Source organism: Mastomys coucha, unplaced genomic scaffold, assembly GCF_008632895.1.
Source record: "Mastomys coucha isolate ucsf_1 unplaced genomic scaffold, UCSF_Mcou_1 pScaffold16, whole genome shotgun sequence".
Taxonomy (NCBI): domain Eukaryota; kingdom Metazoa; phylum Chordata; class Mammalia; order Rodentia; family Muridae; genus Mastomys; species Mastomys coucha.
Genome location: NW_022196898.1, coordinates 48,485,713 through 48,499,701, shown reverse-complemented (window position 1 = coordinate 48,499,701; position 13,989 = coordinate 48,485,713). Strand labels below are relative to the sequence as shown.

Here is a 13,989-nt window from a genome sequence, read left to right as displayed (position 1 = left end):
ATTAGTAATGATGTATACAAGTCCTTAGCAACAGTAACAGCTGTGTTAAGTGAATGTTATGTTTATGTTTATAGAATAAATGTTGATGTTTATAGAACACTCATTCAACAACTACAGAATACACAGTCTTTTCAAGCACATATTATATGCATATGCTGGATATCAAAGCAAATTTCAATAAAATTATTAAAATTAATGTATTTGTTCATATGTGGTGGCTCACTATAATCCCAGTTAGGAGGCTGGACTGCATAGTGAGTTCTAGTCTAGCCTGGTTTGAGGCTTTGGGAAAAAATGCCTTCAGGTAGTATGCACATCAGATAAAGAATTACAGGGGAAATTGCAAATGTTATAAAGTTGGTACTTGGAAAGTATGAACAAAATTGAGTATAGCTTTTAAGCTAAATATGTTAAGAAGGAAATATTAGAAGATAGCTTACTGAGATCAGGGATGAGTGCTATCTCCATGGCTAGGCTTTCATTGCAGACACCGTAGACACTGTGCACCATTGGGAGCACAGAAGTTCTTGGGCTCATGGAGAGCACTAGGGAAACTAGGAATGCTGAACATGCCAGGTTGTCTTTTCAAGGGAAAAGATGTATAACCTGTTTTTCAGTAGCCTGGTGATCTGTGCTATCTGTAAGGCCAAGCTGCAAAGAGCTCTCACAGGGAGAAGTAGAGTTGACTAGTAGTAGTTTAGGTGACCTTTGCACTGTCTGTGTGGCCAGTTGCTTCCCCAGGCTCCTGCATCTAGGACCAGAGGTAGCTAATAGCCCAGATGATCTCCATGCTCTTTGTATGACCAAGACTACACCAGGTTCTTCCCTAGGCCCTTAATATAACACATACAGACAACTCCAGAACCCATCTTCATGGGAGAAGTGACAAGTATTTTGAGAAGAGTTTCTGTGTAATTATGCATTGTTATGCATAGGGGATTGTATTACACCAGAAAACCCTTTTCCAATTGTACTGTACTTAAATATGCCTACAGCAAACTGCCCGAGGTCATACTATTGAAGTGTGAAGTAACACAAGCTAACAAATGTGTTGATTGGGATTTTCTTCTTGCCTCATGAGGATTGTTACTCAGCTGGCCCTGATGTTTGCAGAGAAACACCCCCCCCCCACACACACACATACAAGACATTAAAAACATGATGGGCAGGCAGATTATTTAACTTGGCTCTTCTCTTTGAGAAACTCAGGAACTTCTTTTGATGGTGTTAGTGATTGACTCAGGAGCTCCTAGAAACTAAGAAGGTGCTCTGTCCTGTACAGAAAACACTGTCCCACTCTTCTGAGGTCATAGTGATATCCAAAAGAACATTACTGACTTTGTAAATATTGTGAACATATAAGTAAAAATACTGAAAATAATTAGTAAAGCTAAACCAGTAAGAATATGGAAAAAATGTCTCAAGCATAAGTTGGGTTTATATCTAGAAAGCAATGTTGATTTAATATCAAAGCAAAACAGTTAATGCAATTTTCCATTTTAAGTAACGAAATAAAGAAGAAAAGTAATGAGCTATTTGCAACAAATTCAGCAAAACAAATGTGATTTTGATGGCATATATTAATAGAAGTAAAATGAAATCTTATTTACATTTAGCATTGTACTAGCATTGCAGCTTTAAAGTAGAAGTAAACACCATATTATGTTATATCCTTTTTTTTTTTTGGTTTTTCGAGACAGGGTTTCTCTGTATAGCCCAGGCTGTCCTGGAATTCACTCTGTAGACCAGGCTAGCCTTGAACTCAGAAATCCACTTCTCTCTGACTCTCAAGTACTGGGATTAAAGGTGTGTGCCACCCCTGCCCGGCTTATGTTATATAGTTTTTTTTTTGTTTTTTTTTTAAGGTTCCCTTAAGTTTTTGAGATACCCAGTAATGTCTTCAATTTTTATTTTAAATTTTGTTTTCTAATATTATGTAACCAGAAACACACATCTCCTTGAAGGGGAGGGGGTGCTAAGTCAAAAAAGAAACATTTATAGCAACTTAAGGGAATCTATCCAGACTATTACTAACTTTTTGTTAGTAAATATTTGAAATATGCTTACATGTTGATGAAGATTTGGTAGCCCAGTTGTCTTTGCTTAGATTTTGTTTTTCCTTTTCTATTTTTTTTTGTATGTGTACACATATGTGTGAGTGCTATGGAACCCTGGATTTTCTTGTGTGTTCATGTATGTGTGGGTTGCGGGGGGGGGGCTGCATGTGTGTGCAAGTACATGTGGAGGCCTGAGGTTTATGTTGGGAGTAATCCTGGATTGTTCTCCAGTCAAAGCCAGAGCTTGCTGATATGGCTAGTCTTGTTAGGTAGTTTGTTTCGGGAACCTGTCTTCAACTTCAGTTTCTGGACTTAAGGTGAACTGCCATGCCCACCAGAATTTATGCGGGTTTTTGGCAGTTTGAATGCCAGTCTTGATTCTTTTATGGCAACTGCTTTAGCCATTGATCCATTTTCCCAGCCTTCTCTTAGATATTTTGGGAGGCAGGTAAAAATACAGATGATGACCAGAACTGTGTTCTTTCTTTGTAATTATGTGTCCATTGAGGCTGTCACGTGCTGGGACCCCTTCCTCAGTATGCACTCAGATATCCCACTCTCGTTACTGTATACTGTGGTAAGGATGTTGTGTAATCACTTACTGCACGCCTTGTTATAACTTGTACCTTGTGGTATGCATATGGCAAGAGGTGGTACTCACCTGTAATTTATGATTGTTTGTGCTTTCGTCTCAGATATTCAAGACTAAAGCAGTGCAGTTGGCTGAAAAACTCCTTCCTGCCTTTAACACGCCTACTGGGATTCCTTGGGCAATGGTAAACCTGAAAAGGTAAACTCTATTGTTCCAGAATTGTTAACTGAATTTTGACATTTTTGTTCATGGAGATTTCCAGTTACCTATTCCACTGTGCTTTCAAGACATCAAAGCCTTTCCTTAGTTTTAAGCTATGTCCTTTACATTGAGGCAGGTTTCCTGCCTGAACTTCATTCCAGTTGCTAGTACTTGTCTCCAATTCTGTTTAGTGTTGCAATGTATTAAAAGTATTTTCTCTCCCCTTTTCGTTTTTTTTTTTTGATTTTGGAGACAGGGTTTCTCTGTAGCCCTGGCTGTCCTGGAACTCACTCTGTAGACCAGGCTGGCCTCGAACACAGAAATCCGCCTGCCTCTGCCTCCCAAGTGCTGGGATTAAAGGCGTGCGCCACCACTGCCCGGCTCCCCTTTTCTTCTTATATATTACTTACTGTTCTAAGACAAGATAGAAAGCAATATGCCTAGAAATCAAGACAGTCTGTTCTTGAATGCCATGCTAAGGATAAAGGAATACACAGTTCTGATGTAGGATGCTCATTATAGTGTCTAGGTTCAAGCCTGAGCATAAAGCCCTAAAAATAATTATTCTTTGTCATCAATTTCATTCAAAAACACTGTTTTTTAAACTTGGAAATGGATGAAATACTTTCTTTGTATTACTTTATGCAAGTCATATAAAATTTTGAATAAACCCTAATTTTAATTTTCATTTAAATCATTTATGCTGATTGAAATTTTGCTGCTCATATTTTCTCCAGGTAGTACTTATTATTTATCTTGTTTGCATTTATAAATCACCTGAAAATATGGCTGTTGGTCACCTTTCACCCAGATACCTTAGAGTAAGTTGAGACCATTCCTTTTCTATAGGTGTGAACTGTGACAGCCTAGATCGTATGCCCTTGTTGTAACTATAGCTTGCAAGTCTTTTCTCCTTGTTTCATGGCCAGCTGCCATACTCTGCCTGCAGTTTCCTTTGCTGCGCTTTAGCATCAGTGTAACTCCTGATAGTTCTTCTGTTCTCTCCCCTACTGCCTTTGGCTTGCTAGAGTATAAATTGGAACTTAAGTTCATTATTCCTGTTTTTATTTACCTTATTACCTTTATAAAGCAGCTGCTGTGGTCATCTCACTGACACAGCTGTTACTTTAGTATTTCAGTGACACGAAGAGAGGGCAGTGATGTCTCTAAACGTTTATTATATCCAGAACTTTTCTTTCATATAGGCTTTTTTTACATATAAAAAATATGTGTGTCTGTGTGTACATGTGTGCATTTGCATGTATGCATGCATCTGCATGAGTATTATGGAATAATAGTATGGTCAGAAGACAGCTTGTGAGAATTTATTTTCTCCCACCATGTGAGTTTCAGGAATCAAACTGAGGTGGCCAGGTTTGGTGAAAGGAACCTTTATCCACTGAGCTATCTTGCTAGCCTTCATTTCTTTTAATTTTTAATAAATTATTTTTTTAAAGACTTATTTTATTTATTTTGTGTGTATGAGTACACTGTCTGAAGAAGACACACCAGAGGGGAAATCAGATCCCATTACAGATGGTTGTGAGCCACCATGTGGTTGCTGGGAATTGAACTCAGGACCTCTGGAAGAGAAGTCAGTGCTCTTAACTGCTGAGTCATCTCTCCAGCTCTTTTTAATTTTTTTTTAAAGATTTATTTATTTATTTTATGTGTATGAGTATACTGTAGGTGTACAGATGGCCATGAGCCATCATGTGGCTGCTGGGAATTGAACTCAGGACCTCTGCTTGCTCCGGCCCTGCTCGCTTTGGCATAATACACAGTAGCTGTTTTCAGACACACCAGAAGAGGGCAACAGATCTCATTATGGGTGGTTGTGAGCCACCATGTGGTTGCTGGGATCTGAACTGGGATCTGAACCTTCGGAAGAGCACTCAGTGCTCTTACCCACTGAGCCATCTCGCCAGTCCTCTTTTTAGTTTTTAAAAAGATTTATTTTTATTTTTAATTCTGTGTGGTGGTATGTGCATGTGAGGCAGAAAAGCTTCTTTGGACCTGGAGCTGTAATATCAGGCAGTTGGGAGCCACGTGATGAGGCTGCTGGGAACCCACAAGGGCTCTTAAGCCATCCTTCTAGCCACTGGCCTTCATTTTTAGTTTATCTTTTTGAAGATTTAAGGTTTAATCTGTTGTTCTACCTCAGCTCAAAGAGCTTTGTCTTGTCTCAAAGAGCTGGTCTGTTGGATGGACTTTTAGATTTTCCTTAATAAGAAGCCCTTTGTTGTACATTAATTCTTTTTTCTCTCTTTTTTTTCTTTTTCTATCTTTTTTTGGTTATTTTATTATTTAATTTAATTGTATTTTTGTGAGTGTTTCGTCTGCATGTATGTATGTGCATCACATGCATTCTCTGGTGTCCAAGAAGGTCAGAAGAGAACATTGAGTCGCCAGGAACTGGAGTTAAGATGGTTGTAGGCTGCTGTATGAGAGCAACAAATACTCCTAACTTCTGAATGATGCTTCTAGACCCATTCTGATTGTGTGTGTGTGTGTGTGTGTGTACGTGTGTGTTTGTTTTTTGAGTCAGGATTTCTTTATGTACCCCTGGCTGTCCTGAAACTTCTCCCTAGACAAGGCTGGCCGTGAATTGAGAGATCTCCCTGCCTCTGATTCTTGAGTGCTGGGATTAAACACATGTACCACCATCACTCAGCCCCTGCTCTGATTTTTTGAAAACAGAAAGGTGCACATTTGCATCATGGCCAACACCTGGGAAAAGCATCAGCCTAGCAACTCAGGTCTGCCTCTGAAATTGCGTAGAGAAGCAATGTGGGCAGGACTTGAGACTCTGTAGGTTAGGCCACAGTCTAGTGAATTACTGTCCTAAATCTGGACTCCTGTCTTAATATTTGGAGTTTTTTAAAATTTTTTTTTAAAATAATCATTTAAGATAGCATACAATGTATAGGTTTTGTTATAGCATCTTTACGTATATGTGTCATATTTTCTGCTTATTCCTCCCACTCCCTCAGTGGCCTCGCACATGTCACTTGTATTGCTTTGGGCTGACTTCCTCCTGTGCTTAGGTAGTCCCATTTCTGTTCCCATATCACATCTGTTTTATTACCTACTCCCTTAAGATTTTGCTCTCCCGTCTGCTTTTTAGTCTTAAGATCTACACATATATACATATATGTACATACAAATGTAATTTTAAATGTTGGTTTTACATATAAGAGATAACTTTTCCCTCTGAGTTTTGCTTAATTAATTAATGATTTCCAGTTCCATCCATTACCCACAGATATCACTTTGTTTCACTTATCTTTATGGCTAAAAACCATTCCATTGTGTACATGTACTGCATTTTATTTATCCATTCATCCATAGGCTGGTTCTGTTTGCTTGGTTTTGTTCATAATACCTCAACACACATGGATGTGCAAGTATCTCTGTATATGTTTACTTAGAGTCCTTCAGGTATACACCCAAAGTAGTAGAACTGAGTTCTGTTTTTTAGTTCTAAAAAAAAATGTGTGTGTGTTTGGGGTGAGGTGCAAGTATGTGTACGTGTATACCCATGCTAACCTAAGACATCATTTTTCAGGAAGCATTTACCTAATTGAGAGAGGCTTTCTCACTGGCCTGAGGCTCAATGGCTGCTAGGCTCAATGGACAGTAAGCCTCAGGATCTACCTGACCCTGTTTGTCTGTTATTGCCCTGTGCCTAGTTTTGTTTTTGTTTTGTTTTGTTTTTAACATTGGTTCTGGGCACCAAACTCATACATCATGACATGTACTTTAATATTCTAGCACTGTTTTTTATTTAGCTTTTTGAGAAACCTCTGTACAGATTTCCATAGCATCTGCACAATTTTACATTCCTTGATGGTGCACAAAGGCTCCCCAAATACTTGAAAAATATATTCAGAATCCTTAGCAATTAGAGAAATGTAAACTGAATCTACTTGGAGACTCTATCTTACCCAGATAGAATGGCCATCATATGGGGGGCAAGGGGAGAAAAGAGAAAAGGAAAGAACATGCCAACAATGGTGGTGCCTTGTGGGTTTGTTTCTGTGTCCTCAGTTTCTTTAGTCTGCATGTCTGTTTTTGTACCAGTACCATGCAGTTTTGTTACTAAGTCTTTGTAATAGAACTTGAGGTCAGATTTTTATTATTCCAGCATTTCCCTTTCTGTCTTGAGAATACTTCAGGTACTCAGGGATTTTAGTGCTTTCATATAAACTTTAGGATTTGGTTTTCTAGTTCTGTATAGAATGTACTTGGGATTTTTATGGGGAATATGTTGAGTATGTAGATACCATTAGAGAATATATGTATTTCATGATATCAGTTCTGCCAGTCTGTGAGCAAGTGGGATCTTCCCACCTTCTCATGTCTTCTTCAGTTTTTTTCCCTGAGTATCTTAAAGCTTAGATTGTAGATGTCTGTTACCTTCTTGTTCGGACTTATTCTGGATTATTTCTGAAGGTATTGTAGATGAGAATTTCTCAGTTTCTAAATTAATTTATTATTGTTATGTAGAAAAGCCACTACATTTTTATGTTTATTTTGCATCCTGCTACTTGCCTAAAAGTATTTGTCAGTTATAAATATTGGTAGAGTCTTCAGAATCTTAAATTTAGGGTCATGTTGTATGTAAACAGGGTTATATGACTTTCCATTCCTATTTGTGTTCCTGTGGTTTCTTTTTCCTGATGCATTGCTTATGACTTTGAATAGTATATATTGAAGTTGGCTCCTGTATCTTTCCAGATTTCTGAGGAAATGCTCCTGTTTTCCTGCATTTAGTATAGTAGTCTTGTATATATACTATGCATATAGTATAGTCTTGTATATCACCTTTATTATGTTGAGATATGGTCTTTCTATTCTTAGTGCCTTCATGGCTTTTGTCTTGAAGATTTGAACTTTATCAAAGGTCATTTCTGCATTGATGAGGGTTTTTGTATGGTTTCTATTCTTAAGTTTATTTATATGCAATTAAATATGTTGATTTGCATATGTTTAACCAGCTTTGCATTCCTGAATTGACACAACTCAGGGTCTTACTAATATATTTTAAAATTTGATTAGCAAGGAATTTACTTATGATATGAGGCTCCATTCATTAGGAAACTAAATCTGTACTGTTCTTTTCTGTTGTTGTCTTAATGCAGTTTTGTTATTAGGGTGATAGTGGCTGCATAGAGGAATGTTCCTTTCCTGACTGTTTATGTAGCAGTTTGAGGAGCATTCGTGTTAACTGTTCTTTATCAGTTTGGTGGAATTGGTCATTCAATCCATCTAGTCTCAGGCCTTTCTTTTTTGGGAAATTTCATTATGTCTTCAGTCTCAATTGTTATTATGGGCCTGCTTAGGTTGTTTATATCATCTTGGTGTAATTTTGGTAGGTTATACATGTCTAAGGATTTATGCTGAGCACTCAGGAGGTAGAGGCAGGCAGATCTCTGTGAGCTCAAGGCCAGCCTGGTCTACAGAGCAAGTTCCAAGGACAGCTCAGGCTACACAGAGAAACCCTGTCTCAAAACCAAAACTAAAATACCCCAAAACTTATGTATGTTTTACAGATATTTTACTTATTTTATGGTATAGATTTTCAGAGTATCTTATTCTTTTTTCTTTTATTTGGATTTCACTAGAATCTGTAGGAACTCTCTTTTAGTCTTTTATTAATTTGAGTCTTCTCCACCCTTGGGTTAGTTTGTCTAGTTGTTTGATGCTTTCAGCATTGAGGCTGGCTTTCTTCTTGCTCTGTGTATTACCATACACAGAGGATTTTCCTTTAGTATTTTCTGCAGTGCTGGTTTAGTGGTCATGATCTACCTTAGCTTTTGCTTCTCATGAAATGTTTTAACACAACTGCCCAGATAAAGTTTGGTTAACAGATGTTCTAAATATATTCCATGTGTTTTGGCTATTGGGAATTGCATGTGCTTGCCCTTTGTACGTGTATTAGCCATTCCCATTACAGTTTTGTTTGTTTTGAAGTTTTAACATCTTTTTTAAAGATTTATTTATATAATTATGTAACTTGTGTATATGAGTGGTCTATTTGTATGAGTACCTGCATGACGGAAGAGGGCATCAGATTCCATTATATATGGTTGTGAGCCACCACTTGATTGCTGGGAATTGAACTTAGGATTTCTGGAAGAACAACCAGTGCTTTTAACCACTGAGCCATCTCCAGCCCCTGATTTTGACACCTTGAGTGTAATATGCCCTTGAGAAGTTCTTTAGTCAATTCCTTTGTGGGATTCTTATGTTTTTTCCTTCTAGATTTGGGAAATATTTTGCCATGTGGCTTTATGCATGGAGTGAGGGAGTACCATTTCATCATCTGGGCTATTGACACACCTGTCGTTTATTGTATTGGACATGTGTCTTATTTCCACCAGACTGATGTTCACCTTGGTCATTTTTCCCCTCTTTGTTAACAGCGCCCTCTCCTGGCCACACTTAGTATTTCGGTCTGTGGGCTATTAGATTCTTTTACCATTGCATTTCCTAGAGGGGGTGGGATTACTATGTGGGTGGCTAATGTTTTAACCGGGAGAGTGTACTATTAGTGCATGGATAGTGTGGAAAACAACAATACTGAGTTAGTACAGTCAGAGGAACTATCATTATACCATTGCACTTTGAAGACTTCCTGAGTATAGTTGATCTTGTAGCTGTGGCTATCTTGTCTACCCCTGACTTAGTGTCTGCAACTGTGGGTATTAGGCATAGACTGTAGAGGTACACTTACCGCCTGGCTTCAGGCTCAATCCTGTCTCAGTACAGGGTATTTTCTGTTGTTGAGCTCTGCTTTTAGCAACCATGGGTAGGCCTGTCTTTGGTTATGTATTTATTTATCTGTGTGACTTGAGCATCCTGCCACCTGCACTGTTTGATTTGTCATTGTTTGGCAATCCTGCCTCCCTGGTCCTTCCCTTTATTCAGAGGCTGTGGCAAGTCAGATTGATTTTTGAAGATGGTATCCTGCACTGCCCTTTTGTCATATGGAATACAAATGGAATTCATCTTCACTCTGACCCATCCCTTGGAAGAATTGCTGTCTCATCCAGACTTGAAGCTGGGTTTGGGTTTGAGAGGGCTCTGGGCTTGTCTTTAGGAGGAGCTGGCTGGCTGTCTCTGGTCTGGCTGACCTCTCAAGGTGGCTTGGCTTCCCTTTACCTCCAAGTGAACCTCTGGTTCATTTGTTACCTGGACACTGCCTGTCTCTTTCAGTGGCACATCTTTTGGATGTCCATACATATATTTTGTTGATTTCTAAAGCATTTCCTTCCCTCATTCTTTGGAATAGAATCTGCTTCCCTTTCTCCAGTTATTCAGACTCCTTCACACACTCATATGGGGGCAGCTTTAGAGATCTTTAAATAAATGTTCAAAGGATATTTTCAGTTTATGTAAATTCTAGGTTTATATTTGCTTCCCTTTGAAGAAGTTGTTTTTCTCTTATTTGGCCTCCATTGTTTGTAAGTGATGATTTGAGTTGTTATTGTATATCCCTTGGTTTTTCCTCTTACTTTGCCCTTCATTTTTGCTGTTTTAAAATGTGAAAAAAAGTGCTCTAATATTGTTTTTCTTGACTTTTGATTTCCTTCTGAAGCTTAAATTCATTGCACTTAAAAGCCGTTCTATAAGCCCCATAGTTCTTTTTCACTTGATAATCCATTTTCCACCTGTCTTCATATATTATATTTCCTTTTATGTCATTTCTGAATTTCTTAGGCTCTCTAAAATAGTGTATAATATTTATTTTTCTAATTGAAAATACTGATAGGAAACATGGTAGATCTTTAATTATTTAATTCAGGAACTAAAAGACTCAAAATATAACACAGTACTTGAAAGTTGTACAGTTTTTATTAAACCAACTCCCCCCATTTTTTATTTTTATATATTTTTAACTGAAAATAGATTTTTTTCACACAATATATAATGACTATGGTATCCGTTCTTCCTACTCCTCCCAGTTTCTTCCCACATCCCCTTCCATCTTGATCCACTCCAAGTCTGTCTCTCCTTAGAAAACAAACTGGCATCTAAGGGGTAATAATAAAATACAATAAAATAAAACAAAAACAAACAAATTAGAATAGGAAAAAACAACCAAACAAGAAAAAAATCCAAAGAAAAAAACACAAGAAATGCACAGTTGAGAGACATACATGAATCATAAAAACACAAGACTCAAAGCCATAGTATATATGAAAAGGACCTGTACAGTAAAACAAAGAATGCCCTGCTGTAGCATTATGAGACAGCACCTCCTAAGATCCCATTGAGTTTGTTTGTCCTGGCCATCCAGGCTAGGCATGGGGTCTTCCCTCAAGAGTGCTTTGTTTTCCCAGGGAGACTCCCTTGGAGAAAACTCATCTTTTATTTGCAAATGGCTATCAATTGGAGATTGAGTCTTGGTGGAGGCATGTGTCTACTTCCAGCTCTAGGACCCCATCTGGTGCAGGCCCAGGCAGGCTTTGTGCATGCTGCCACAGTCTCTTTGAGTCATATGTGTGCAATCCTGTTGAGTCTAGAAGGCCTTGACTCCATCCACTCTGGCTCTTAGGTGATCTCTCCCTCTTCCAAAGAGTTCTGCCCTGAGGAGAGGGATTTGATGAGAGACATTTCTTTTGGGCCTGAGGATTCCTCGATCTTTCACTCTCTGCATATTGTCTGTCTCTAGGTCTCTGTATTTGTTCATATCTGCTGTAGGAAAAAAAAGCTGCTCTGATAATGGTTGATCAAGGCATGAATCTATGAGTATAGCAGAGTGCCATTTGGAGTCATTTTATTGCTATGTTCCTTTAGCAGAACAGTAGTATTTGGTTTTCCCCTAGGCCCCTGGCCTATCTAATCTCAGGTTCTTGGTTACCCACACAGAATTGGGTATGGGTTTTATCTCACGGAGTAGGCCTCAGTTCAAATTAAATATTGTTTGGTTACTCCCACAAGCTTTAGACCACTATTGCACCAGTGTATTTGCAGACAGGCTATCATTATGTTAAAGGGTTTGCAGCTGGGTTGTTGGTATTTACCTTTCTCCTCTGGTAGTGTTCAGAGTGCCCCTGTACTCTGTAAACTATATCATGTAAACTAGTTTGTAGGGATGAAGGCTCTAGCTAGGCACCAGCTTGACTTCTCCATGATCAATGAATTGTGTAGGTGTTATCTTTCCAAATAGAATAGGGCCTTACTTTCAGTTTGTGGAAATCCATCTTATCAATAGCCTGGATTGTTTAAGGGTAAGCCCTTAGGTCAAGAACTCTTTAGATGTAATCCTTTCCCAGCACTGGAAGCTTATTTGGAGATAAGAGATGTCCAGTTGGGGTCTTGTCTTCTCTGTTATTTAGTAGTGATTTCATTTAGATTATCTTCATATATGAATATATTTTAGGAAACTTCTACTCTATTAGATTTCCATTTGACCCCCTCAAATAGCCATTAGTTTTAGCTGTCACTTCCCATATTCCCTTTCTCTCCCTTCTTCTCTCTTCCTCCTTGTTTCAGCCCCCTTTCACTTTACCCATATCTATCTATAACTATTTGCCTTTCCTAGGGAGATCAATCCCTCCTTGTTAGTCCTTGATTCTCTACCTAATCTCTAATTAATCTCTAATATCTCTCTAGAGGTTATATGGGTTTTTAGCATGTTTTATCTTTGACTTAAATGCTAATATCTACATATAAGCAGTTACATCTACATTTGTCTTTCTGGGTCTGAGTTACCTCACTCAAGATGATTTTTTTTTTCCTAGTTGCATTTACCTGTGAATTTCATGATTTCACTGAAACAAACAGTTGAGTAATGTTCCAAAGTATAAGCATACCACATTTTCTTTACCTGTTGATCCATTGAGGATCATATAGGTTGTTTCCAATTTCTGGCAATTATGAATCGAACAGTAATAAACTTGGCTGAGGAAGTATCTCTGTAGTTGAACGAGTGTCTTTTGAGTATATGCTCAAGAGTGGTTATTTCTGGGTCTTGAGGTCGATCAGTTACCACCTTCTTGAGGAGCCACTACACTGATTTCTATATGGTAAGTACAAGTTTGCACTCCCACCAGAAATAGATGAGTGCTCCCTTTACATCCTCACCAGCAAGAGCTCTCATTTTATTGATCTTGCCCATTCAGATGGGTGTGAGAGAATCTCGGTGAAGTTTTGATTTGTATTTCCTTGATAACTAAGGAAATTGAACATTTATTCATGTGCTTGTTAGCCATTTGAAATCTTTCTTTTGAGAATTTTCTGTTTAGATCTGTACCCTACCTTTTAAATTGGGTTGTTTTATTGGTGTCTAGTATTTTTGGGTTCTTCATATATCTTGGATATTAGTCCTTTATTGGATGTGTAGTTGGTAAAAATATTTTAGCATTTGTAGGCTACCACTTTGTTTGAATGATAGTGTCCTTTGCCATACGGAAGCTTTTCAGTTTCATGAGATTACATTTATTAATTGTTAATTTTAGTGCCCGTGGCATTGGTGTTCTATTCAGAAGTTTTTTTTTCCTGTGACAATGAGTTCAAAACTATTTTCCACTTTCTCTTCTATGAGATTTAGTGTATCTGGCTTTTTATTGAGGAGGTCTGGTCTGTGATCCATTTGAAGTGGAGTTTTATGCAGTATAAGTGTGGATCTATTTGCATTCTTCTATGTGCATTTGTACAGCCATTTAGTTTGACCAGCACTGTTTGTTGAAGATGTTATTTTCCACCTTGTATTTCTAGCTTTATTTAAAAAAAAAAATCGGATTTCTGTGTTTAGAATTATTTTTGTCATTGATCAACATATCTGTTAAACCAATAATTTAATGAGCTAGAAACACCTCATTACAATCAAGAACAAGGCACTGTTTAGCATTTTTCTGGAAGTATTAACAAATATAATAGGAACGAGGAATAAAAAGTAATGAATTATAGGCAAAATTATAATTATATATCATATGACTGCCTAATTTAAAAATAACTTAAAATGCAATTATTTAAAAGCTAATGGGTAGCTAGTTCAGTTAAGGTAAGAAACAAGTTTGGATTGGAAGGTAATTGCTGGAGGAGTCCCGCAGGAAGAAGAGCTCAGTCTGCCACAGAAAAGGCACGGCTGCAAGTCTTAAAGGATGAAAATGAAACTTCATTTTTTTT

At 37.8% G+C, this 13,989-nt stretch overlaps 1 protein-coding gene across 1 annotated transcript in view; it reads left to right on the top strand.

The window, feature by feature from the left end:
* Man1a2 (mannosidase alpha class 1A member 2) overlaps nucleotides 1–13,989 on the top strand; it is a 136,741-nt gene that overhangs the window by 55,785 nt on the left and 66,967 nt on the right. The window contains exon 6 of the mRNA XM_031374978.1: nucleotides 2,753–2,847. Within this exon, the coding sequence (XP_031230838.1) occupies nucleotides 2,753–2,847 (95 nt within the window). The remainder of the gene's footprint in view (nucleotides 1–2,752; nucleotides 2,848–13,989) is intronic.